At 36.4% G+C, this 27,321-nt stretch overlaps 3 protein-coding genes across 4 annotated transcripts; 2 read left to right on the top strand and 1 right to left on the bottom strand.

Moving 5' to 3' along the window:
* Nucleotides 1-51: 51 nt before the first annotated feature.
* Nucleotides 52-3,213, bottom strand: LOC132112530 (glucosamine 6-phosphate N-acetyltransferase-like). The gene is made up of 6 exons (XM_059520048.1): nucleotides 3,060-3,213; nucleotides 1,950-2,113; nucleotides 1,798-1,860; nucleotides 1,593-1,720; nucleotides 1,402-1,463; nucleotides 52-1,256 (listed from the first exon to the last, which is right to left on the bottom strand). Exons 1-6 carry the CDS (start codon nucleotides 3,131-3,133, stop codon nucleotides 1,109-1,111), a joined length of 639 nt encoding a protein of 212 aa, XP_059376031.1. The 5' UTR covers nucleotides 3,134-3,213; the 3' UTR covers nucleotides 52-1,108.
* A 4,956-nt stretch (nucleotides 3,214-8,169) lies between these two features.
* Nucleotides 8,170-10,320, top strand: socs4 (suppressor of cytokine signaling 4). Its single transcript, XM_059521001.1, has 2 exons — nucleotides 8,170-8,261; nucleotides 8,986-10,320. Exon 2 carries the CDS (start codon nucleotides 9,012-9,014, stop codon nucleotides 10,152-10,154), a length of 1,143 nt encoding a protein of 380 aa, XP_059376984.1. The 5' UTR covers nucleotides 8,170-8,261; nucleotides 8,986-9,011; the 3' UTR covers nucleotides 10,155-10,320.
* Nucleotides 10,321-12,327: 2,007 nt separating this feature from the next.
* Nucleotides 12,328-26,867, top strand: wdhd1 (WD repeat and HMG-box DNA binding protein 1). Of its 2 annotated transcripts, none has more exons than XM_059520045.1 (26): nucleotides 12,328-12,466; nucleotides 13,380-13,500; nucleotides 13,603-13,714; nucleotides 13,879-14,030; nucleotides 15,059-15,170; nucleotides 15,397-15,447; nucleotides 15,681-15,776; nucleotides 15,974-16,066; nucleotides 16,266-16,372; nucleotides 16,563-16,716; nucleotides 17,170-17,374; nucleotides 17,494-17,666; nucleotides 17,769-17,953; nucleotides 18,589-18,830; nucleotides 19,201-19,338; nucleotides 20,483-20,639; nucleotides 20,750-20,864; nucleotides 21,071-21,202; nucleotides 21,463-21,662; nucleotides 22,016-22,137; nucleotides 22,384-22,440; nucleotides 22,669-22,700; nucleotides 22,814-22,981; nucleotides 23,235-23,374; nucleotides 25,444-25,579; nucleotides 26,340-26,867. In XM_059520045.1, the coding sequence occupies exons 2-26, from the start codon at nucleotides 13,424-13,426 to the stop codon at nucleotides 26,502-26,504; spliced, it is 3,321 nt and encodes a 1,106-aa protein (XP_059376028.1). In that variant the 5' UTR covers nucleotides 12,328-12,466; nucleotides 13,380-13,423; the 3' UTR covers nucleotides 26,505-26,867. The 2 variants fall into 2 exon arrangements, with proteins under 2 accessions (XP_059376028.1, XP_059376029.1); XM_059520046.1 differs by having other exon boundaries at nucleotides 12,334-12,466; nucleotides 13,383-13,500.
* Nucleotides 26,868-27,321: the final 454 nt, after the last annotated feature.

Genomic DNA, 27,321 nt, shown 5'->3' with positions numbered 1-27,321 from the left:
GTGGATAGATATAGAACATTAATCCAGTTTCACTGAAATACATATATAAACTTGAGATTTATCACTGATTTTTAATGTAACATTTGTCATTCAATGGTTTTACATCCATTTTAAAATATAACCGTTATAAAATCACAAATAGCATCACTGCCACATGTTTAGCTGTTGATTGACAGATGAGACAAAAGCATTTGAATGCCACCTATCAGTGAAAGTACAAAAATAAAGGCATTTAGTTTACAAAGATATGCTTTCATTGCATCAGGATGTATTTTAAAGTAATTTATTTCCCTTCATTGAGGTTTTACACATAACTAATGATTATCACCAGTGGCTAAGACTGAAGCCAAAATTAAGAAAATACATGAGCATAATAAATAATAAACCTTCATTCTATTTCTGTCTCTATGTTGAAGACGAGTACCTGCAAGAGAAAGTAAAATAAGTTCAAACCGTTACAATACAGCTTTCATAGATAGAACTCACTTAGAGAATGAGAAATGTGAACTGAGTTTTGGTATTTTAAAGAGAATAAAGCACAGAATTAACATCTTAAGTAAAAAGAGGGAAATATGCCTCAAACAGTTTTGTAAAGAGTGTATTTGGAAACAAAATGTTTTTTTCCCTCTTAAAAAATGGTATAGAAATCTTTACATTAGAAAACATTCAAGTATGCAAGCCCTTCGTCTATACAACAAAATGTTGTCTTTTCTCTCAGACAGGCCACAGTGTTTCTTCTTGTGGCTGACGATGTAAAGCACAAATTCAGTATACTATTTGAACTGTATTCTGTTTCTATAGTAAGTTAAGCAAAAACATTTTAAATAGAAAACTGAACAACTTTCAAAGTAAGTGCTTGATGTTGACTGCGGACATTTAGAAATGCTCATGAATATGCACATTGTTCTGGTTTGTAGTGAATTCAAAATGCTCATTTCAAAATATTTTGTTATTGTGCCAACTTGTCACCCAATTATCAAGTTTTCCTTCTTTTTTTTTTTTTTGCTGGCTAAAAAAGGTGCAAGTTCGAGGTAGTCCGATCTTAGACAATAGAACAGATTAAGAGTTCTAAAGCAAACATTCTGTGATGTTCAAGATTCTTTTGGATTCAGTCAAAGAACCGGCACTGCATGTAAGTCTCATCTGAAGCGGAGTAGCCAAGCTTCTTATAAAACTCCACATTTTTCGGCACACACTCAAGTGTTACTTTGTAGCACTGCAATTTTTTGCTGAGGAGAGTCAACGTTGATACCAACCTAAAACACAAACAAAAAGTCCTATGTTCAAGATGCTTAGTTTTGATATAGATATGTTGAAAGAAAATACAGTATTCATGAATATACACTTTATGAAACTCATGATTAAAACTCTTGTAAAAGTGTTTCTAAAAACCAAACTCACAGTTTTCCAAGCTGTTTCCCTCTGCAAACGTCACTCACAACCACTTCTTCCACACGCCCCCTCTACCCGGGAAAAAAAAATATATATATATATATATATTATATAAAATTTGCACTATGAAAATACAGAAATTTAAGCTCAATTGCAAAATATGCATTTAAAATCAAATAATTAAATATTAAGTCCGTTACCTTTGCACAAGCATGGATAAATTTGTGCTCTATGATGAGTGTTGCTGTGGCAACAATTTGTCCAAGGTTTGTGTCTTCCACCACTATCACATAATAGTCTCCAGATTTCTTCATATGCTCAAAATTTGCTAAAGAAAAAAAAGTGAGTATCTTATACTGTGAGATTAAGAACTGTGGGGTGTTTTGCATTAGGAACATAAAGTACCTTTGAACTGTTCTTCTGTGACATCCCCAGCCACTGTGAGCTGTGATAAGACCTTATAGAAGCCTAAAAAGGCGTAAAGACCAACATATGTTTATCATGATTGTTTGAAAAACTGAGCATGAGTGGACCGAGTGCTGAATGGGAAGCAGTACCTCTGTCTAGGTCAGCAGTACAGAGAGGACGGAGGACCAGACCTTCTCCGGGCTGAGAGGGAGAAATAGGGGGTGAGAAGGAGACTGTGTTGCTGCTCCAGTCCAGCTCTTTAAGCAGAGAAGGATCAAACAGGGGAGTCTCGTCGAGCAACATTCCAGAGGCCCTATAATCAAATTACATTTTACTCTATATGAATTTATCATCAATCAGGAATCCCTGGCAATAAATGTGAAATGACGAGAATTTATTTGGACTTTGATCATGTAAAAATTTACAAATCAAAGTCAAACGTCTTTTGACGTAGTACGTTATTATAACTAATACTTGAACCATAAAAAAACTCTGTTACTTGAAATAAACATAAACTGTAATAAAATAATAATAAAAAAATTATATTTAACTAATTTTAATTCAGCTAGCTGCCAAGGAAACATTTTTCATTTTCGTTTAGTTTAACTTCATTAAAATAGTTTAATTTAAATTAGTAAATTAAAATAATACTGAAAAAAAGTATAAAATCAGAATAAAACTAATATCAATTATATATATATATATATATATATATATATATATATATATATATATATATATATATATATATATATATACACACACACACACAAACGAATACATTTATTAATAAAAACAATAATAGTATTTTAATGATACTAATATAACACCAGACACACCTTACATAGATCTTCCTTTAGATAGGCGTGTTATTATTACAAACCAAAAATCAAAAAGTATGTATAGTATAACGTCCAGTTAGTCTATCAAGATAAGTTTTTGAAGAAAATAATATATTTCAAGTATTAAAGAGCACAAAATAATCTCAAAGCAGTTTATGGCAGCCCTTAATAATAAAGGCAAAGGGCACAATGCCGCGTAGAAGGTACACAACATTACGTCCAGGAATTGATTAGATTCATTTCATATTTTTATTTCAATCTGCTGTTCCCTGGGGACGAAATCGACCTCCTTTCTCAATCTGTTAATTCCCAAAATCCCATCCGTGACGTTATGTTCAATCAAATGTCAACAGAGCCTGCGATCAAATTGTATTAGATTCATGTATCCTATCTAAGATCAATTTGTCATTTACTTACGGAGACATATGGATATTGACCGCTTGAATGAATCCAGTTACAGAGATCTTCAGTTCAGCGTTCCTGCATGACATACACACTTCCTCCTGCGTTATTATTTTTTTCCTCCAACACGATAAGTCCCGCCCTTCATCCAATCACTGTTTGCTGAATGTTAGGTTCTGTTATTAACGACGTTTCAATTGTCCAGTCACAGACTAGATAGATCAAATAAAGGGCGGAGCTTGTCAGCTTCGCTCCCTCCTCCCTCTGTCTGCGTGCGTGGAATATGACGTGGCGATGCGCTTAACGAGGGCGCGGTGGCGCAATGACGTCCGTATCCGTCTAGGAAAAGCTGTTCAGCTTGATAAACATCAAGTTTACAAGCGAGTTCTGTAAGCTTAGGTTTGTTGAATATGAAAACCTAATACTGTCTGTCTTGGTCGACAAGACTGATCAAATTGAAATGAAAAGGTGCCTGCCACTGTTCAAACTCTCACCAAACCATTTCTAAGGCAAATTCCTAAATATTTGTAGTTGCAGTTTTTGTTTGTTACCACAGTAACAATATTATCATTTGACAAATTGATATGGAATTTATGTGAATACAATGCAACTTTTTTATTATTATTAAAAAAAGTACATTATATTAGGCTATATATAGTGTTTATGGATATTAATGATTGTTTGGCTAAAATAAATGTTAAAATGTATACATTGCTTTGAAAAAAAAGAAAACATTATTTTGAACAGTGGTTAGAGAGATTTGTGGTCTTGTTACTATCTAGTTTTAAATGACTGCTTTTTAGTGTCCTGTATTGCAGGGGTTAACTCGGCCATTCTAACCAGCCTCGCCCCCTGGGTTTCTTGTCTTGACTTCTTCTAAGGACAGGCTGTGTAAACTGCATACTCAGACATACTCAGCAGCAGTTACTGGAATTCATCTCTCTTCCTTCTTTTATTGATTTTCTTAAGTGTCTAAACAAAAAATTAATAATCTTTCCGAATGTTTTTAAGTAACTTCCAATAGATATCTGCCGGATATGAGTGTACAGAAAGAAATTTGAGACGAAAACACCTTCCAATGATCCCAAGTCACATCCATGTACCCGCACTGTGAGCATTTAAATATCAAAACAGACCACAAAGCAGAAAAAAGAAATACAATCTCTCTCTCTCTCTCTCTCTCTCTCTCTCTCTCTATATATATATATATATATATATATACAGTACATTAATAGATTTATCTTATTTTAAGAATGCCCTCCTGAAAATTTAAAAATTTAATTTTGCAAACAAATGAGCAAATGAGCCTTAATGATGTGCCTTGTCAATATGTAATTAATTAGCAAAAAAAAATTAGCAAACAAGGCTTATTGGCACGGCTTGTCAATATGGTGCACACGTTTAATGAAATGATGGTATGAAGACAAAGCACTTGTGACATTACTAATTCCATAATGTCTCTCTTGTTACTGCTTAAAATGCTGCAGGCATCCTTAATAAGCTCAATAACTTGCATGAAAAGGGAAGCAGAGAGACAGCAGGTATTGAATGAAGCTTGCGGGAAATAGGGAGGCTGAGAGCACAAAAATGCCTGCAGAAAGCTGATATAGTTCACGTGACTACACCATGGATCTTTACATTGAGTGGAAGATACAAATCATGGAAATGCAGTCTGTGTGTCTATAATAACTGTACATGGACAGAAAAAGGAGACAGAAAAATTGGCCTTAACATTATTATACACAATAACATGTTTATTAAAACAGACCAAAATAGTGTTCTTGTCCAGTTTTATGTTTGAACATAAAATAATTAAAATGATTGGGAGTCAATGGGATGCTAACGCAAGTGAAGTTCTGCTACAAGTTGGCGGCACGAGGCCGACTTCAACTTCCGGTCGACTTCCTTCCCGCCTGGTTGAGCCCATAGACAGTGGTTGAGCCATGATATATTGAGCAATGTTTTGATAGCACCATCGAGGCAAATCAATCTGCAGATGCTTTAGATGTCTCTGTATTAGAGTTGCTAATTATTTTATGTTGAAAAACTACACATTTGACTTTAAATAATGTATCAGACCTTCAAGCAATTTGATTTCTGTCAAAGCACCATCACTAGCCTGTCATTGGCAATGAAAATGTATATTTTAAATTAACTAAATTTAAACTTATATATAATATATATATATTATATATCCAAAGTAGAACTGAACCTAATTCAGTAATAAAAAAGAAAAAAACATTTGCAGTACAGAATTGCAAAAATGAGCATAACTAGCAACCACCTGTAGAGAATGTTCTTAAATTTGTTTCTAGGGTGTTCTAGATGGTTGCTAAGTGGTTGCTTTCTGGCTAAAGTGAAATGTGTAAAATGTCTATGAGATTAAAGTACTAAAATGTTTGCCTTCAAACAGACTTCCAAAACACTATATGCCATTGGTCGATCAAAAGAAGATAACCCCGCCTCCAAGCTATTGGTTGAGCCAGTGTCAGTTGGGCTGAGCTGCAAATACAAATAGAGTGTTATACAAATGTATAGTGCTATAGAGACAAATCAGTTTGAAAATGTTTTACTCACTTGTCTGCATATTTGATAATATTTAAACATTTAAAATGGACACACTTTGATTTTCAAACAGCTTATAGCAAACCAAGTCTATTTGATTTCTCTCAAAGCACCATAACACAGACAAACACTACCAAGAGCACCTCAGCTGCAACAGCCATTACAGAAGCCATCCAGATACTAATACAGATCAATGGAGAGAACAGGAACACAAGAGCCATGGAGCCAGAAACTTCCTGCTGATTTAATTACAGACTTTCCATCACTCAAAGAGCCACTGTTCTGAAGCAACATCATTGCATCTACACTTGAATAATGGTCATGCGATATTATCGGCCAGACACGCTGCAAACCAGTGCAGACAATGGAATCATTACGGCTGCAGGAGTCTTTTACTGAGAGCCTTAAACTTCTGTATTATCATAAACATGTCTTTAGGGAGGTGTTGAGACTGTACACTGAAAAAAGTGCTCATATAATGAGAATGAAGCTTGTATGGGCTTAGTCTTACAATTTGACAACACAATTAACTGAAAAATTCATGATGTCCATGGTTGCTCTGCTGTGCATCAGATCGATAGCACAGTAATAGCTGGCATATCTTGGCAAGGTTCCCTCTTTTTGATAAACTGTGCCATGTTAATGGCCATACTTACTTACTGTCCTCTTTCTGCTTAAAGAGGATTTCTCTCACTAGCAGACAGATATACAGTAGCCTACAGATTTGTGCACATATCACGTATGTGATACAGGAGATTCATCCCTGTTGTCTGATCCTGTTACTTCTTCCAGCTAAACATGCTTCACTTCTGCCCTGTGTGGTCTGGTGGGCCTCCAAATTTAGTCCAAGTATATGATAGAAGCAGTACAATTCTGGTAATTCATGGGGCAGGAAGGTTAGAAATGATACTGTCTGCCAAGTGATAAAATTCACTGTAAAAAATACACTTTCAAATGATAAAGAAAAGTAAATAATCCTGAATAATGTCAATTATTTATTGCAACTTTTTTTTTTTTTTTCTGGAATGCAAGGAATGCGCCCTAACACACACACACACACACACACACATATATATATATGGTTTTTGGTTTTGTAGTCCTGTTACCTCCTTCCCAACATGCACTGGGGCATAAATAAGTATAGTTGTATTGTTTGACAGTTTTCCTCACTTATAATATTGTATTGTATGTTGAGATATGTTGTTTCTTTAATAAAATTATAAAGTTATCTGATTTTGTGTGTCTGTGTGTGTGTGTGTGTTTCATGTAGCAAGTGTTGGGGTCTGTTCGTGGAATTGAAGATATTTTAAAGAATGTTGATAACCAAACAGTTATTGGTAGCCACTGACTTACATATGAAAAAAAAACACAAGAAAATCGATGGGTACCAGCAACTGATTGGTTATTAATATTTGTCAAAATATTTTCTGTTGTGTTCAACAGTTTGGAATAACATGAGGGTGAGAATTATGACAATTTATACTTTTTAAGGTCTGTTAATTCTACAAGAAGGGAAAAGAATATTATAAGAGAAAGGACTGAATACAACAGTTCTTTATTGTTCTGACATCTGTAAGACAAGAAAGGGGGTTAAGTGGAACAACTGAATCATTTGTGCCTCTACACATTGATCCGATCAACCACTTTTAACAGATCGCAGGAGAATTCATCTCTTAATTTCTTGGATGCCATCCTGCTGGCCTCACACACTTAAGAGAGAGAGAGAGACACTGATTACAGTACAAATGTAAGAAAACAAGATGCACAGCGTTCTTCTGAATAATTCATAGCTATAAAGAAGCCTGCCTGTGATATTAAATAAATGAGAGTAAAATATTTTAACATTTCAGAATGACATCACCTAATGACTTCACAGCCATAATGAATTATTGAATTTATTTTGTAATCCATTTAGCAGGCGGGAATTGCATGATATTACTCTTAATATTTGATACTTTCTAGGTGATACCTTGAATGGACTCCATGACCACCATCTGAAATGGATGTCTAAAATTGCCTTTGTGCTTGCAAATGTTTGCCAGATGTTCCAAAATTAAAGTAGGGCAGATATCACTCAATAAATCAATGAGGTAGAGCTCTCAGTGTCTGTTCAGAGATTTCCCATTTCCTTCCTAACAAGGTTGCCCTCTTAAATAGATGTCCGTTATTATTGACTAATTACATTTAGCTCATTGATTAATTGATGTTCAGTCAAAGTTCACAGTAAGAGCTAATACATTTTAAAAGATTTTAATGTTGTGGGCTTGTGGCTTATTGAAGGGATAGATACATTTTTGCACTTATTTATAGTAGTAAAATAGCCTATAATAATATAACAGCTTTAATAGATATGAAAGCCTAATACTGATATAGATTATACATCCTATACTCATTTAAAATTCTCAATGTCATTTCTTCAGGACAGCATATTCATCGTTGGATATGATAGGTTAACTGTCCATTGACAAAAGTAGCCCTTCCATCCAGTGAAGGGCAAGTATTCCTCTGAGGAATTGATACTTGAGAGGTTTTAAGTAGGAGGGATGTGCTTCCTCCCTTCAGTTCATGCCGAGCTCTCACTGCACAAACTTTAAGCATGGAAACATTCATTACTTCTCTGTGAGGACATCAGATTTTCCATCCATTTTGAAGGTAGGATACATTTGGATTTTATACATAAAAAAGATGTTGAAAAGGCAGGGATTTTTTTTTTTGTCTAGTTATATTGTATCTGTCTGTTACTTGTATATAGTTGTGATATGGAATAACATACAAAGTATATCCTTAGCACAGATGATCTGTATATAATATAATATAGTATATAGTTATTTATTATTTTTATTTATTTAAAAATTGCATAAACATACTGCACTCACACAAAATACACATTACACAAATAGAAGTAATTAATGTATAAATAGAAAAATTAAAGTGTCCCAAAACATTTGATAATGCATACTATATTTATGTAGTTCTATTTTTTATTTGAATTAATAAATGTAATATACTGTATATATATTTAATTAAATTTGAAACTAAAAAATACTAAATGTTAATTGAATTAAGTAGATTAAAATAACTAAATCAAGTCAATTATTATTTTCATTAAAATTATAATTGCATGTGTGTGTGTTGTTTCCTGGAACACATTCTTCTTTCTCATTTTTCATATAAAATAATGTGTTCCTCTTATTAGAAACATATAAATAGAATCATGTTCATTTCCTGAAAAATCACCACAAAAAAAATTATTTGGTAAAGTGCATAAATATACATTCATTAATTTTGTTATATTTGTACTAAAATAGCATTAATATTATTAGTATTCTTCATATTTTTCTTTGCCAATCTTGATTTATATTTAAATTCTGTGCAGCAATTTTCCAAAAAAGGCCTACAGCAATGTCAGAGAGGAAGCCCAAAAACGCAGATACACGTCCCAAGAACCTGAGGAGCTGGAGCGCTGATAGTTACATCCGCAGTATTAAAAAACGCTCCCGTGGGTCACACCATGAGACAGCGTCCAGAGGGGAAGAGGGGGAGGGGACAGACGACCAGACTGTACGCTCTGCTTCTAGTCCTCGGAGACATCGAGAACGAAAGTGCAGCTGTACGATCCCTAGAGAAACGGATCCAGACTCTCCTTGCAGGAAAGCCCTGTCCCGCCGGTCTCTGAGGCAGAAGTTTCAAGACGCCGTCGGCCAGTGTCTCCCTCTTCGCAATCACCACCACCACCATCACCACCAGTCTGGATCCTCACGTCCATTCTCCGTCCTTCTTTGGTCCAAACGGAAGATTCATGTGTCCGAGCTCATGGAGGACAAGTGTCCGTTTTCTCCGAAATCCGAATTGGCTCAGTGTTGGCATCTGATTAAGAAGCATGGCACTCACACCAAACCTTCTTTAAGCATCGAAACCGAACCCAAAGGCCCCTTGTTATCCTCTTCTCCTCCAAAGCTCATTTCATGGGAAGAGATCAGCTCTACTGGGGCTTCTAGTCTGGATGACTGGGATCCGTCTTTAGCAGATGGAGACACTGAGTGCTGCGCCCACACTGACTACATCCTGGTTCCTGACCTGCTTCAGATCAACAACAGCCCTTGTTATTGGGGTGTCCTGGATCGTTTCGAAGCTGAGCAGCTTTTGGAAGGGCAACCAGAGGGGACTTTTCTGCTCCGAGACTCTGCTCAGGATGAATACCTTTTCTCAGTTAGCTTCAGACGCTATAGCCGCTCCCTCCATGCTCGAATAGAGCAAAACGGGAAGCGCTTTAGCTTTGATGGCCGTGACCCTTGTATGTACAGAGATTCCAGTGTCACGGGCCTGTTGAAGCATTACAGTGACCCAACCACATGCCTATTTTTTGAGCCTCTTCTCTCTCGTCCACTATCTAGGAACTTTCCTTTCTCTCTGCAGCACATGTGCAGAGCGGTCATCTGTAGCTGTACAACATATCAGGGCATTGACAACTTGCCTTTACCCTACAGTTTGAGACACTTCCTTAGGCAATACCACTATAGATGCAATGGAGCTTGTGCTGTTTGAAAACTGTGACAGAAGTGAGACAAAACTACATGTTGCTTGATCTGACAGACTGAAAGGCACAATAAATGTATTCAACACAATATAGTGGAGGTAGTTAACATGCAGCACAACAACTATTTAATTTTCTAATGCAGTTTTGTGAAAACCAAAGATATGCAAGACATCAGTTGACATTTCTATACTATTAGGCCTAAGTGGTTTTTTTTGGCCGATTTTGTACTAGGCTATGTGGATTCTCATCTGTTAGTATACTTTATTTACTTTTGTATGCATTATACAGTTCTGTGCCCTAGATCTTCACGATAAAACAGTAAATCAATTGAATTAATGGACTCTTTTCACATTTCCGGCGTTCTCAGAAGCGGAAGTCGTCATAATCGATTAAACTTCAAGAGTGGTGAACAGGAGATGATGGCAAAACATTTTGTTTTCCTATTTACTCTAAATCCACGACAGCGTTTCCACGATTTCCAAAATAATGAAAAAATATAAAGAGATTTTTTTAAAGCAGTCAGAAGAGAGAGTGATGTCAATTTTGCCGCCACTTCCTTTGTTGTTTTTATTTTTTTTTATTTACCGCCGAGTGAATAGGCTATAACACAAAGTAGAGCATTATAAATGCATATATATATATATATATATATATATATATATATATATATATATATATATATATATATATATATATATATATATATATATATATATATATATATATACTTTTTTTAATATGATAAACTACGACTAGATTTGGCTTGTTAATACCTGTGCAAACGCGTTATGACATGTCTCTCATGATATGAATGTTGCTTCATCTAGTGACAGTTTTTCCTACTAACCAGACACCACTAGATGGCATACTTGTAAAACTGACTTGACCCTTTCTAACTGCTATAGTATCTGTCTTGTATTTTAGAACTAAACGGTGCCTAAATCTGTTTTTGTTTGAGAGAAACCTTGTCAGTATATTATTTGATAGATCTGTCCAGTATAACCAAGCAGTATGGAAGCAATTCAACCACATATTGTAGTTACACATTTTCAATAAAAAAACAAGCAATAGAGTCAACAAGTTAAAATGATTTGTTTCACTGTGTTATGGTTTATACCAAGTCTCCTCTCAGATTGTTTTATTACAATATACTGTGTGACAGTCAGAGGTTCACTGAAGAGACAAAATGGTTTGTATTAAAAATACACTTTTAACAAAACGTGGAACGATCCTATCTTACAACTTTGATTTAGTTAAAGATATTATGATGATGTAGCTAAAGGTCATTGTCTTTAGTACATTTACTACATGTGCTCACCTTGGAAAACTGGTTCTCAATCGACTGAAAAAGGAACCATTATTGATCTGCCAAACCCACTGATGTTAAATATTAATGTTCCTGAGATGATCAAATCTGCTTTATAAATTTAAAGTGGACCATCTTTATCTTGAGCTCTTACATTTATAGCACATACCTTTGTGAAATATTGTAAGAATTTAGACAAATGTTGCATTAGAAAAATACAGACAAATTTTATACTATTCATTTCTGTTATTGTTTAATTCTGTTACCCCTAATTCTCACAGAAATCTATATGCATTTTTAGATTTTCATTAAGGTATATGTATTTTTTTTCTTGTTAAACTGTTTTGCTTGTTGGGGCCAATTTAGGTGATTTCAGATTTTACTATCATTTTGGGTACGTTTGGTCTCTGGCAATGTAGTCAATCTGGACACACATTTACAAACATAAGGACAGAAACTAAATGATGCAGAAATGACATACCCCAATGTGCCCATTAATCTTATCATCGTAATATTTGGTGTTGCATTTCAGTCCACAAGCAGATGCAAGTGCTGCTTCTTGGATTACATATCAGATTGTTCAGCTAACAGACAATGAGGATAATTTGTCTATTCTCTTATAGAGGACTAAATTGAGGACATTATTGATGCGTATGTCTCATATCAGACAGTTTTGCTGCAGGCAGTTCCATTTGTTTGTTGTTTGTTAAGAACGACAATATTATTTTTACACGCACCTCTAACATTTTAAAATAATGGTAACCATTAAAATGACTGACTGATTCATTTTAAATAATAAATAAATGTTTTTAGTTTATTTTTAATGTAGAATTCATTTATATGTTACGTCAAAATACGTCAGACGTAGGGTGGGACTAATACTCTGACTCAGCCAATGACTTTTGAGAAAAGTTGCACGGTCCGTCCCACTTTTAAACGTCACTGCTGTCAGCGCGGGAGATTGTGAGCTAGTGTGTAGCGCTGAATTGTGAAAATAACCGCCAAACTAAAGCTGTAAGTACTGCTTGATTAATACATGTATGCAACATATATAGCTGCGTTGTTATTCGATAATATTTGATTATCACGACACATGTAGTTATTTGAAGACTTGTGTTTATATTCCGTGGTTGTTGATAATTTTGCTTGTAAAGTAACTTGGCTGAGTAGCGGCACACATGCATCTCTTTGTTCTTAAAAGATTAAGCTATTTGTCTAAACTTGAGGTACAATTACCTTACTTTTAGTGAAGACTCTCTATGTTTGCATCACAAACCAGTCATAATTATTTTTTTTGTTTAGAAAAGTGTCGTTTGTACACCTGATCATAGACTTGCTTTTCCTCGATACGTAATTTTGAGAAGTTAACTGTGTACACACACACACACACACACACACACACACACAAAATAAAAAGTTATACATTATTTAGTTTATGGTCAACCAATTACCAAGCAATGCTTAATTTTGTTCAGTATGTGGTGTAAAAGATTGCTTTATTAATTAAAGAAAAACATTATAGGGAAACGTGGTCAGGTCAAATTGTCTGAATAATTTTTAGTCTCAAATTTTTTTAATCAATTTTACTGGTATTTTGGGGTATAATATGTCACAGTTTTCTTTATTTTGCACTTACATAAATGAACTAGAGTGTATAGTGTATACTGCATCCACTAGTACAAAAAAAAACAATATAAAAAAAAAAAAATTATATCTGTTGTCTGAATAGGTAACTTATTAGTTATTTGAACAAAAATTATTATACATATTATTTGAAATAATTAAGCAGGAGAAATTAATTTTAATGTAACCAAAATTGAATGTGCATATTCCTGTATATTTATTTCAAATATAACACAGTAGTAATGTAACATTTTTATATCAACAATTCTATAAGAATAGTTTTATTTTTTATTAATTTTATCAGCAGACGTTTTCTGTCCTGTTTCTGATCGTCCTCCTGAGAGCATCATGCCGTGTGAAAGGAAGCCCATGCGTTACGGTCACTCAGAAGGACACACTGATGTCTGCTTTGATGATGAGGGAAAGTAAGTAACATTTTTTGAAATCTTTTTTGATTTCAGACTCAACTGGGAAATAATAAGATGCCTGTTGTTGAGGTAATTTCAAAAACTTATGATGTGTCCTAGGTGTATCGTGACCTGTGGGAGTGACGGTGATGTCCGCATATGGGAAAGTCTAGATGATGACGATCCCAAGTCCATAAATGTCGGAGAGAAGGTCTATTCTCTAGCATTGAAAGTAAGTTAACATTTGTTTGTGTGTTTTTTTTAATTATAATAATATAATCACGCTAATAATGCTGCAGCGAGTTTTTCCCGTTAAACATCTGAAAATGGTTAATTAAATCAGAATCCGGTTAATTTTACTGTTATTTCAATAGCAGTGGTTATTTTTCCCTACAGAATGGAAAGATAGTTACAGCAGTTTCCAACAACACAGTTCAGATTCACACTTTCCCAGAGGGAGATCCAGATGGGATTCTCACTCGGTTCACCACCAACGCAAACCACGTCACCTTCAACAGCAGCGGGTCAAGAGTGGCTGCAGGCTCCAGGTGGGACTTCCTTTCAGTCCTTATCCTCCGACATCTGTGTTGTAAAGCATGTGTATGTTTCAGAGTGACCATATAGCCTCTATTTCTCAGACATATCCTGGCCGGGATTTCTAAATAGCCTAAAATGTCCCGAGTTGGATTGTTTTCCTATTGTTTTTTTTTTATGTGACCCTGGACCACAAAACCAGTCATAAGAACAGATCAGTTCCCTCTTGAAAATGAGATGGAGCATCTCAAGGGGCTTTCCATTTAATAAAATTCTAATTCAAATAAGTTGCACAGGTATATTTGTAGCGATAGCCAACAATACATGGTACATGTCAAAAAAAATTTTATTTTATGCCAAAAATATTATATTAAGTAAAGATCATGTTCCATGAAGGTATTTTGTAAATTTCCTATAGTAAATATATCAAAACTAAATTTTTGTTGGGTAAAATGCATTGCTAACAACTTCATTTGGATAGCTTTGAAGGCGATTTTCTCAATATTTAGAATTTTTTGCACCCTCAGATTCCAGATATATTTAAATAGTTGTATCTTGGCAAAATATTGTCTGATCCTAATTGAATATTGAGCTGATTAAATATAAATAATGTAAAATGTTAAATATTATAATTTAAAAGTGTTGTTTAATACTCCCATCTCTGTGATTTTGACCGACGTCAATGCGAAACTTTGATTGTTTTCTGATTTGTTGCATTTTGCTAAATGGCCGTTTTCTGGATATATGGATTGTTTTAAGCGGTGCATCATTGATGAAGGCAGCGAGCATGTCACAGCATTGATTAAGCAGTTTTATCCTGCTGCTGATGCTTGAATATTGATGCAGGTGGCACTGACAGCTGAGCTCCAAACAGGTTATTAGATAGTTTTTTTTTTTGTTTTTTTTTTATGTGGAGGTCGGAAATGAGTTTTCATATAATTCCCCACTTCAGATCAGAAAGATCTGCAGCGCCAATATGAGTGTCTGCTGGGCTGAAGATGGTGGAGAATGAAGGCGCTAATTTTGGCATTCTGTTTTCCAGTGACTTTATTGTGAAGATAGTGGACGTGGTGGACAGCAGTCAGCAGAAGACCCTACGTGGACATGACGCTCCCATCCTCAGTGTGGCTCTTGACCCCTCTGATGATTTCCTTGTGAGTGTCATGGTTCTTTTTAATGGTCAGCTGTTATTTCTGAATGTGGCCGAATGAAGCTCATGAATTAGTTCAGTTTCATATTTATTGCACACCTTACCATTTGCGGGCTAAGGTGTTTTTTTTGTGTGTGTTTATCATCTGATGAGTACTTATCTATTAATTATCTATTTATTTTGGGTCATAATTAGTCATTTGTATTTTTGCTGATGTCACTTCCTGACAGGCTTCCTCCAGCTGTGATGGATCGGTTACTGTATGGTCTATTGAGTCACAGGTATGCGGCCTTGTCAGTTAATACAATGGAAAAACATGTACAGTGGTGTCCAAAAGTCAGCGAGCACTAGAGAAAACGCTTCTTTATTACATCATTTATTTTTTAAGTTATACTTTCAGCATAAATTATGTATTTAAATCAACTGAATTCCCACATGTGATCTCAGACTTTTTCAGTCCCTCTCTGTATTTTAGATCTGATGTTAAGCTCATGAATCCTGTTGTGTGTTTTAGACTCAAGTAGCTCAATGGAAAATTCTCCAGAAGTCGAGTGATGTGAGCAATGCCAAGTCTCTCTGTAGGCTTGCATGGCAGCCTCGTTCTGGAAAGGTATTGACAATTTCACGTTTTATATAAGGCAGATTCAGATTTCAAAATTCAGTTTACAATTTCAAGGTTTCTTCCTGTGTAAGTGCTTTATGAGCACATCAATCAGTCTCTGTCATCTACATAACTCCCATCACCAGTTTCTTACAACAGTCATGAAATTTAAGATGGAGATTTTTAATTGATGCGTGTGCTTGTAGCTGCTTGCCGTACCGGTGGACTTGACCATTCAGTTGTATGACAAAAAAACATGGAAACATATCAGTACGCTCTCTGATGACCTCATCACACAGGTCAGTAGAAAACAACATTGGAACAGTTAAGAGCAATATAATTAGAAAAAGGTCATTTATAGATTGTGGAAACTTTTATTAGCATTACAACTGCGTATTAACCTTTTGCTTACTGTATTAGGTGAAATAATGTGCTGAGTGGCAAAAGTTGTGCAATATATTGTTATGAGTAATTCTTTCTGAATCTTTCTCTTCCCAGGTTGTTAATGTTGTGGTCTGGTCGCCGTGTGGGAAGTTTCTGGCTGCAGGAACAGTTGGTGGAAACCTGTTGATTTGGGATGTAGAGGCCAAACTGTGTATCGAGAGGTTAAATTCACATATTAAAATTATTGAAGTTTTTGGTGTTGACAGAATGTGAATATTGTACTGTCGTTATTGCTTTATACATACAGAACTGTAAACACTATTGTGTGTTTTTACAGATGTTTCTAAAAATGGAAGTCATGCTACTAGTCATTTCAGACAGTGATGATGATGTTGATCTTGTACATTACAGACAGAAACACGAGAAAGGGTTCACTGTGTGTGGGATGGCGTGGCATCCCTCAGGGGGCCGGATTGCTTACACTGACACAGAGGGCTGCCTCGGGCTCCTGGAAGGCGTGTCGTCCTCTTCGCCATCCTCTTCCTCTACTGTCCATAGCACCAAGGTCAGTCATCCATTCAGGCTCTAGTCTTTTTCTTCCCGATCATACTGTGCTTGAAATGGCATCACCAATGTAAAGTCATGATGGATGTATATGTATCTCTAGGTGACCTTTATGTGGCTGTATCTGCTGCTTGATTATTTTTTTCTGAAAATACTAACATCATTCTTTGTCTGTATATTTGTTAATATTGTTAAATATGAAAGCACTAAATACTAGGGCTGGGGGATGTGGCAAAAAAATGTAATCTCTCTCTTTCTTTTGTTTTACATTAGTTCATTCAAATGTTTAGTATTATATTATAAGTATTATAACGTCACGTTTACATATATAAAAAAAGTTCTGTTTAGATAAGCGTTATATAATGTCTGTTCACGGCAAATAATACTAACGCTGCATGGTTTGGGGAAAACTTTAATTGTGATTTATTTTTTATTTTTTTCCTCCGGCTTTTAGGACACTGTAGCTAAAGAAAAAAAAGACTATGATGACCTTTTTGATGAGGACGATGACCGGATGCTAGACGAGGGCATGAGTGACTCGCGGTCTCCGGTGAAGAAGCCCGTCATGGAGGAGGATGACGACGACGATGACCTCATGCCTGCCACGGGCAGACCACGGAACAGAGGGTCCTTCCTGGATGATGATGACAATTCTCAGGGTATGAGCGTCTCCGTAAAGCAAGTAGTGCAGGCAGTTACTTCAAGTCAAGGATATAATTAGTAGTGAAAGAGTGATTAAAGCGCTTTAATTAATGGTCAGAAGTCTGTGTCTCTCAAGATGCAGCCTCCGTTAAACTGGATGGAGTTCCAGAGGAGGATGGCAGCAGTGCTATTCTTCCTGCTGTGGGTCCTGCAGTGTCCCGTCCCGTATACGAGGGTCCCATGCCCACACAACCCCAAAGGGCTTTCCAGCCGGGATCCACCCCAATGCACCTCATGCATCGCTTTATGGTGAGGGAGAACCATAATTGTTGTCAGTTCAGTTAACAGTAGCTGTAAACATGTGATTTAATTATGACAAGGTCTTGTAAAGTTCCTTATGTTCTTTCTCAGGTGTGGAACTCTGTGGGTATCGTCCGTGGCTATAACGATGATCAGGACAATGCCATTGATGTGGAGTTTCACGATACTGCGATCCATCATGCCATGCACCTCACAAACACCCTGGGCCACACCATGGCTGATCTATCCCAGGAGGCCGTGCTGCTGGCCTGTGAGGGAACTGATGAGCTTGCCAGGTACAAGATCTTAGTTTAAATAATTGAGGTCATTTTTAGAATTTGGAGTTCATTTGGATTCAATAGATCTGCTTTCATGGTAATCAGATTACTGTCTGCAGCAGCCGATGTGAACCTTGCTCTCTAGTTTTTGCTTTTGTTTACGAAGCAAATTTGCACTTTGCCTCCATTTTTATTTGCTGAACTACTAATCCAGTAGAAATACGGTAGTAAATTATCTGCCTGTGAATTAAATTAATAAATTACAGTAGGTGACACAGAAGTGGTATTTCAGATCGTGAGGATTTTTGGACACTTACTAAATTAGAAAAGTAACTTTTTATATATTTTTTTGTTTCTGGGAACTGGTTTTCTGTGGAAATGTATTAACGATAGCTTTGTTGTGACCTAATCATACTCTGGAACTTGTTGATTTGTATTCATGTAATTGTCCAATTAGCCAATTCCTTACACATAATCCTAAAGATATTAAGATGTTGAAAGAATATGAAAACTGACATATCAAAGATATAAATGAAAGAGCTCTTTAACGTTCTTATCTACATCTTTACTTTCCCTTTGTAAATGTCTCTTTTTCACTATTCTCTCTCTCTCTCTCTCTCTCTCTCTCTCTCTCTCTCTCTCTCTCTCAACAGTAAGATTCAGTGTTTGCATTTCTCATGCTGGGACACTCATAAGGACTGGATAGTGGATCTTCCTAAAGGAGAGGATGTTCGTGCGTTGTGTTTGGGTCAGGGCTGGGCTGCAGTGGCCACCAGTGCTCTGATGGTCAGGCTGTTCTCTATTGGTGGAGTACAGAAGGAGATCTTCAGCCTGCCTGGAGCTGTTGTCTGCATGGCAGGACACGGAGAGCAGCTCCTCATCGTGTATCACAGAGGTACTGATGATGGTTGACAGTCTTCTTTCAATACAAACACTGGTTGTGTGCTCTTGTTCTTAACAACCAGAAGCCTTAAATGTGTTTTCAGTTTTTATTTTATTTTTATTTTTTACATGCTAATGCTTATAATTTGTTTGCAGTTCAGACATATATATATATATATATATATAACATTTTAGTTTTGAGCTGGTTCCTTTTAATTTAATGGTCCGATTGTAAAGGAGAAAACTGATCACAGTTTAACTTATTCAAAAACCTAGTAATAGCAATAAAAATGCAACATCTGCACACACTTGAGCAGTGAGTCACAGAATTTTTTTTTCAACTAGTAAAATGAGCAATCCAAACACTTGTCGTGTGTCATCAGGTACTGGGTTTGATGGAGATCAGGCCCTTGGCGTACAGCTGCTCCAGCTCGGGAGCAAGAGAAGACAGGTGATGCATGGAGAACCATTGCCTCTCTCATGGAAGTCCTACCTGGCATGGATGGGCTTCACTGCAGAGGGTGAGTCAGTGTTCTCTTCCTGTTGTTTGATAGTTAAGGAAATAGAATAATGAACAAAACAGCCTGCAGAATTGTTTGTAATATTAACTTTCCTGATCGTTGCACTATGCTATGTACACTACTGTTAAAAAGTTTAGGGTCAGAAAATTTTAATTATTTATTTATTTTTAAAGCACATATGCATAAATTGATCCGAGGTTCCATAAAAGCTATTTATAATGTTACAAAAGATTTATGTTTCAAATAAATGCTGTTCTTTTCATTCATTTAGAGAATCATAACATTTTTGTGGAAATTGTAATACATTTTTAAGCAGCACAGCTGTTTTTTTAGCATTGATAATAAAAAAATATGATAATTAAGATAATAAAGTTTCTTGAGCACCAAATAAGCATATAAGAATGATTTTTGAAGAATCATGTGACACTGAAGACTGGAGTAATGGCTGCTGAAAACTTTGACATCACAGGGATCAATTACAGGAATTAGTGCTCCGTTAGAAAAGTTACTTTTAATTGATTAATTAATTAATTTCACTATAGAATAGTTTTTTTTTTCTTCAAAACATGAAATTAATCTTACTGACCCCAAACTTTTGAACTGTTATTTATGCATACATGTATGACCCTGGACTACAAAACCAGTCAAAAGGGTAAATTTGTAGAATTTTTTTTATGTATTTGTTAGGTTAGGTCAATATTTGGTCGAGATACAACTATTTGAAAATCTGGAATCTGAGGGTGCAAACAAATCTAAATACTGAGAAAATCAGCTCTAAAGTTGTCCAGATGAAGTTCTTAGCAATGCATTTTACTAATCAAAAATTAGGTTTTGATATTTTATGGTAGGAAATTTACTAAATATCTTTATGAAACATGATCTTTGCTGAATAACCTAATGATTTTTGGCTTAAAAGAAAAATAGATAATTTTGAACCATACAATGTAATAGTTGGCTATTGCTACAATTATATCAGTGCTATTTAAGTCCAGGGTCCAGGATCTCATTTGGCCTCAAAGCTAATAGCCATGGACTAAAAGCCACAATCCTGGAACTTTTGTTTTCTTTTTTTCTTCCCTTTTTTTTTTTTGTTGATTTAGTAAATGACAGATGAAGATTTATAATAATTGTACTTTTTTTCCAGGAACCCCATGCTGTATTGACTCAGAGGGTGTTGTACGTATGCTGAACCGGACCCTGGGGAACACATGGTCTCCTGTCTGTAACACCAGAGACAGCTGCAAGAGCAAATCAGACCATTACTGGGTTGTTGGGGTTCATGAGAATCCACAGCAACTCAGGTGCCTCTTTCTCCTTGCATTCGTTTTCCTTGATTCACAATTGTCACATCAATCCAAATCGTAATTTCCAAGCAGCCAATGAAACTTCTCATCCTCATTCTCTCTCTCAGATGTATCCCATGTAAAGGCTCGCGTTACCCACCTACCCTACCTCGCCCTGCTGTGGCCGTGCTGCCCTTTAACCTGCCTTATTGCCAGACCACCACAGAGAAAGGCCAAATGGAGGTATGAGATCAATCTAAAGAAATACATTCTTTTATTCCCTTGTGCTATTTTTTTATTTAATTTTATTTGTTCATGTAGTATTATTGTTGCTGACCTACACTGAAAGTCAGCCGTGTCCATCCCTATCTTGGCAGTCCATCGCTTTTTTTTTTTTTTTTTGTAACTGTGCATCTGAATAAGACATTAACGCTTTGTTTGTTTTGTAGGAGCAATACTGGCGTTCCATGCTCTTTCATAACCACTATGGCTTTCTGTCATCCAGTGGTTATGAAATTGACAGCGAGGGTCAGTCTCAGGCTGAGAAAGAGCAGCAGGAACTGCTAATGAAGATGTTCGCTGTAAGTCATTCATGTGGCCAGAACAGGAAGTTAAAGACTGGTTAAATTCAGTTGCATATGCCTGGATTGAATTTCACTGTCTGATTTCTGCAAAATGATTCTGGAATGTCATAAATCAAAATTCCACTTTGATGCATGTGCGTCATTTTCTGGCATAGCTGGCACATCTGATCAGATTAGTTTTTATTTGAACTGTCTTTCTACTCCTCTCATCTCACATAATTTTCTATGCTGTCTGTTTTCTGTTTGTGTGGCGGCAGCTGTCATGTAAACTGGAGCGAGAGTTCCGCTGCGTGGAGCTGGCTGAGATGATGACTCACAGCGTTGTGACGCTCGCCATCCGTTACGCGTCCCGTTCCAGACGCATGGCACTGGCACAGAGACTCAGTGAACTCGCCCTGGAAAAGGCCAATCAGTTTCAAGAGGAGGAGCTGGAAGAAGAAGAGCCAGCCTATCAGAGGTTAGGCCCAGAAAAATCATAAAACCACTTGAAGTTGTGCGTTTTAGATTTTATACATTAATAGATGGAAACCACTATGGAAGATGTTCGCTATGAGTCATTCACGTGGCCAGAACAGGAAGTTAAATACTGGTTAAATTCAGTTTGATATGCCTAGATTGAATTTCATTGTCGATTTCTGTAAAACACTTTATAATACATTAACTGTATTGTGAGTGCAATGTCTTGATTTTAAAAGTCATTTTCAGTAATCACAGTGGAAATTGATTGACCAGAAGTTGTGGGAATTCTTAATAAAAGAAAAATAGTTGAAAACGACAGAGTATAATTTTTTTGATCCTGTATGTTTATAGAGGATCCCGTCAGATGAGCAGCAGACAAGCACAAGTAGAAAATGGCTGTGAGGAGGAGGATGAAGATTATCAACAAGAGGAGCAAATGGATGCAGAAGAATCAACCGAGACCAGGAAGCCAAGTAAATATGCTAGTTTATTAAAATGTATTAAAATTACAGTATGGTATGTATGCTCTCTGCATATCAGTTATATATTGTTTGATCTCCTTTCTTTATTGACACTCCTATCTGTTCACGTTTTCAGCACAAGTCTCTGTTTCTGCAATAGACATAGCTATATGATTAAGAAATGCACTTTTTTAATTGAATTTGCTTTTTCAATTTTTTTTATTTGGTTTTTGATATGAAAATATTTTGACTATCCAGGTTTGAATCCATTTAAAAAAGGAGGAAAATCACCTGAAAGACCTTCTCCTAAACCAAGTGAGTAGAATATAAAGAACATTTCAATAATTAATGAAATCATTTATAAAAAATGTTAAAGGGGAATTTTTTATGATCAAATTGCAGCTTTGTTTTTTTTCTACATTATTTCTTTAACAACTTGTTCAAATTGATTGAATTTTTCAAATTACTTTTCGAGTGGCACAAATGGACAGCCATTATATAGGAGTGTCTGCTGACAGTTAAAATTGTGCTTGTGTGTCACAGTGAGTAGAGAAGGACGGGTGAACCCTTTTAAGGTTAGAATTGCACAATTTTTATTTACATTAAACTCCTTTTAAGTATTATTTTTCAAAAATATTGGTAAGCATTTTTACATTTAAAATGTGTAACAATAAATTTAAATGTGCAGGTGTCTGGTGCAGGAAAGTCGTCAAGTTCACCAGCTGGTCAGCCCAGAACAACTAATGTTTTGGACAGCATGACAATGTCCAGCAGAAAACCTGCATCTCTCGGCGGCACATCAAAACAGGGCAAAGCCCCAGTCCTGAAGCCCCTGGCACCCAAACCCAAGTCCAAGGTACAGTGTGTTGCTCAAATACAAATGTTCTCCAGCCCTCACCCTCAGCTCTGTCTGTCAGGGATGACCTGGTTATCTAGGATCCTTTTCTCCAGAATGTTTAGCTCTGATGGTAAAACATGGTGTAATGTATATTGGAATAAGCAACATTATGTTCTTTAGCCAATGTGCTAGACACAAAAATCTCATCTTGTACATAACTGATCTTTAGATGTTTTGAGTCTGTGATAATTTGCTAGGCCCTGTTTTTCAGACCCAGGCCACTCTGCTGCAGATGAGTGCCTCTAAAGGGAACAGTAAGAAACTGGAGGACAGTCAAAGTGAAGCTGAGAAAGTGAAAGTAGCCCCTGCAGCTACACCTCCAGCATCAGTGGAGAATGTTGAAAACAGAAAGTAAGACAGAGAACTATCTTTAATGATATATTCTAATGATGTAAGAACATATAATACTTTCATTTTGAAAGTTAAATGATTAGATGTCAGCAGCCATCATGCTAATTATATCAAATTTAGGGGTGCACCATATATGTACAGTATGAAAGATTTTTTTTTTTTTTTTAAGTTTTGAGAATTACATAAATATTGGAAATTGGAAAAGTTGCTGCTTAAGTTTTTATAATAGCAATTTGCATATACTCCAGAATGTTATGAAGAGTGATCAAATGAATTGCATAGTCCTTCTTTGCCATGAAAATTAACTTAATCCCAAAAAAACCTTTCCACCGCATTTCATTGCTGTCATTAAAGGACCTGCTGAGATCATTTCAGTAATCGTCTTGTTAACTCAGGTGAGAATGTTGACGAGCACAAGGCTGGAGATCATTATGTCAGGCTGATTGGGTTAGAATGGCAGACTTGACATGTTAAAAGGAGGGTGATACTTGAAATCATTGTTCTTCCATTGTTAACCATGGTGACCTGCAAAGAAACGCGTGCAGCCATAATTGCGTTGCATAAAAATGGCTTCACAGGCAAGGATATTGTGGCTACTAAGATTGCACCTAAATCAACAATTTATAGGATCATCAAGAACTTCAAGGAAAGAGGTTCAATTCTTATAAAGAAGGCTTCAGGGCGTCCAAGAAAGTCCAGCAAGCGCCAGGATCGTCTCCTAAAGAGGATTCAGCTGCGGGATCGGAGTGCCACCAGTGCAGAGCTTGCTCAGGAATGGCAGCAGGCAGGTGTGAGCGCATCTGCACGCACAGTGAGGCCAAGACTTTTGGAAGATGGCCTGGTGTCAAGAAGGGCAGCAAAGAAGCCACTTCTCTCAAAAAAAAACATCAGGGACAGATTGATCTTCTGCAGAAAAGTATAGTGAATGAACTGCTGAGGACTGGGTCATGCCAACAGTAAAGCATCCTGACACCATTCATGTGTGGGGTTGCTTCTCATCCAAGGGAGTGGGCTCACTCACAATTCTGCCCAAAAACACAGCCATGAATAAAGAATGGTACCAAAACACCCTCCAACAGCAACTTCTTCCAACAATCCAACAACAGTTTGGTGAAGAACAATGCATTTTCCAGCACGATGGAGCACCATGCCATAAGGCAAAAGTGATAACTAAGTGGCTCGGGGACCTGAATGTTAAAATTTTGGGTCCATGGCCTGGAAACTCCCCGGATCTTAAATCCATTGAGAACTTGTGGTCAATCCTCAAGAGGCGGGTGGACAAACAAAAACCCACTAATTCTGACAAACTCCAAGAAGTGATTATGAAAGAATGGGTTGCCATCAGTCAGGATTTGGCGCAGAAGTTGATTGAGAGCATGCCCAGTCAAATTGCAGAGGTCCTGAAAAAGAAGGGCCAACACTGCAAATACTGACTCTTTGCATAAATGTCATATAATTGTCGATAAAAGCCTTTGAAACGTATGAAGTAATTATATTTCAGTACATCACAGAAACAACTGAAACAAAGATCTAAAAGCAGTTTAGCAGCAAACTTTTTGAAAACTAATATTTATGTAATTCTCAACTTTTGGCCACGACTATATTAATATATGAGAGCAATACTTTATTTTTAACTATTTTTTTTAAGGACAAAGGCTGTTAGTTAAGTTCTAGTTAGTGCTAGTCAAACATTTTATATGAAGTGAAATACAGACATATACTATAAAATATAGGAACATTTGCAGTCAGGCATAGATAAAGAGTGTTAATTGTCCATGATAAAGTGTTCCAATATTAGTCACATCGATGCTGATAATATAATATTTTTTTGTGATTGATTGGTATTTAATTTCAGTATTTGGTTTTGTTACATAGTGTATACATTTATTTCACCTCACCAGCAAAATAATTGAGTATTTTTAAGAACCTGTAATAATGCTGAAAGGTCAATTAAATTAAATTTATAGTCAGTCATTATTTTATATTGTCAGATGATTGATTGAGGAACTGTCATTCTTTTTAGTGTTTTGTTCTTGTCTTGTCTGTAACTACAATTTATTTTCCTTTAGGCCGAAAACTGGCTTTCAGCTGTGGCTTGAGGAGAATAGGAAGAGCATTCTCGCTGACAATCCTGACTTTGAGGAAATGGATGTTATCAAGGAAGGCATGGGGCGTTTCCGCACTCTTTCAGCAGAAGAAAGACTGGTAAGACTATTCTTACTGGAGCATGTGACGTGGTTTTTAATAAGCAAATCCAAAATTGTTTACTAATTACTCAAGTGAAGTCTTCAGACTGTTATTAAATCCAGGAAGGTTACCTCGGGGTTCTGTTTTCTTGCACATGTATTGGTTATGTAACAGATTTAATTCAAGCACCCCCCCCAGTTTAATTTCCTCTATTTTTTTGATATGCTCCCAAAACTATAAGCCAATTTATCCATGACAATACTGTTCATTAGCAAATATCCTCATGTTTTCTGATCTCCATTTACCTGTGTATGTGTGTGGGCTTTCCAAACACTTTTGCTTTCCTGTTTGAACAATCTATTCGTGACCCTGCACCCACAGGGCCACTCAGTGCAGGGCAGAATGACTCTTCTCACACACGCAGTCTGGAGGGGGAATGGTTAGGACACCTGTTGCTCTAGAAACCCAGGCTGGGGTGTGTGACGCACTCATTGATCTTATGTTAATGACATTGGGGTGGCTTCAGGCGCTGAAAGAGTGCGTTACAATGATGAATGGTTTGGGGGGGGGGGGGGGGGGGGGTCGTGCAGAAAGGGCCCCGGTGACTCATCATGGTCGTCTGAATATGTTCGCTGCTTTTGTTTATTTGAACCGTGAACAAATGTATCTGGGTTAACGGTCAATTTTAAATACAATAACAGGCTTATTTGAATGATACCATTTATTGCTTGTGTAATTTTGCATGAATGTACATAAATCAATCTTATCTTTCATTCAGAACTGGACGGAGAGAGCAAAGGGCGACTCTGACCCCAAGAAACGAAAGCGTGAAGATGAAGGACAAATAAATGAACAAATGGAGTCTGATGAGGGCAGCGCCAAAAAGAAAAAGCCACTGGATACTTCGGCTAAACTCTCTGCTTTTGCATTTAACAAAGAATAGCACTTGACATAAATTAGTTTAATGGCTTATGTCATTTTTACATTTTATTTTAATACTTATTGGGGTGAAAATTTTTTTTTCTTTTTTTCTATTATTTACTGTAATTCTCTGACCTCTCGTCCTGGCTGCTCATTTGTGATCCACTCATTCTCCATACATTTTCTCAAGTTTGAGCTCTTTTGAAAGCACCACGTCTCTTCATTAGCATTTGAAATGAATGCAAGTCTCGTTAAGCAATTTGCAGTATGGCAAGATGGTTAATAAAAAAGTCTCTTATTATGCTTTGGATGGTTTGTACATAATTTTTGTGTGGTTTTGTACTGTATGTAAAACAAAAAAATTATAATAAAAGGTAAAGTATTACATTTTGTGTCTTGTGTGCTGTTTTCTTTATTTTAAAGTTTATTTTGGATAATTGGCCTGTTGAAAGGACTCAATGTTGCTTGCACACCAGTGATGAAATGGTGGCCTTCGAATGTGAAGTGAATGGTTTTCTGATGTCCATCGGAGGTCACTGAACTTTGATTTTGCAACCACACAGACATGAAATGAAACAAATGTGTGCTGACAAGTTACTAGCTGTACAACCTCTGGGTTGCATGGTGCATTTTCACTTCAGAAATACTGCTTTTACATTTAATCATAAGAACATCATCACCCAAAGGTCTAGTCAATCCCCTGAGGTGGTTTGATCTGCCCCAAGACATCACTTTAATGTGAATGAGATCTCATCCTCTTACTAGACACAGGTGGCCTGACGCAAGCACGTCTCTCGACCAATGGCAATGTAGCTCTTGTGACGCGGATGCACCCGGCG

The sequence above is a fragment of the Carassius carassius genome, chromosome 32 (genome assembly GCF_963082965.1).
Source record: "Carassius carassius chromosome 32, fCarCar2.1, whole genome shotgun sequence".
NCBI lineage: Eukaryota > Metazoa > Chordata > Actinopteri > Cypriniformes > Cyprinidae > Carassius > Carassius carassius.
Note: the sequence above shows the minus strand (reverse complement) of the source record. Positions and strands in the feature narration are given on the sequence as shown.

Bases quoted from the DNA above. Each gene is read 5' to 3' on its own strand.
- LOC132112530 (XM_059520048.1), bottom strand. From the start codon at position 3,133: ATGTCATGCAGGAACGCTGAACTGAAGATCTCTGTAACTGGATTCATT. The intron at 1,721-1,797 runs GTACTTTATGTT...TTTTTTCTTTAG, and splicing joins CACAGAAGAACAGTTCAAAG to CAAATTTTGAGCATATGAAG. The intron at 1,464-1,592 runs GTAACGGACTTA...TTTCCCGGGTAG, and splicing joins TTATCCATGCTTGTGCAAAG to AGGGGGCGTGTGGAAGAAGT.
- socs4 (XM_059521001.1), top strand. From the start codon at position 9,012: ATGTCAGAGAGGAAGCCCAAAAACGCAGATACACGTCCCAAGAACCTG.
- wdhd1 (XM_059520045.1), top strand. From the start codon at position 13,424: ATGCCGTGTGAAAGGAAGCCCATGCGTTACGGTCACTCAGAAGGACAC. The intron at 16,067-16,265 runs GTCAGTAGAAAA...TTCTCTTCCCAG, and splicing joins CTGATGACCTCATCACACAG to GTTGTTAATGTTGTGGTCTG. The intron at 18,831-19,200 runs GTACTGATGATG...GTGTGTCATCAG, and splicing joins CCTCATCGTGTATCACAGAG to GTACTGGGTTTGATGGAGAT.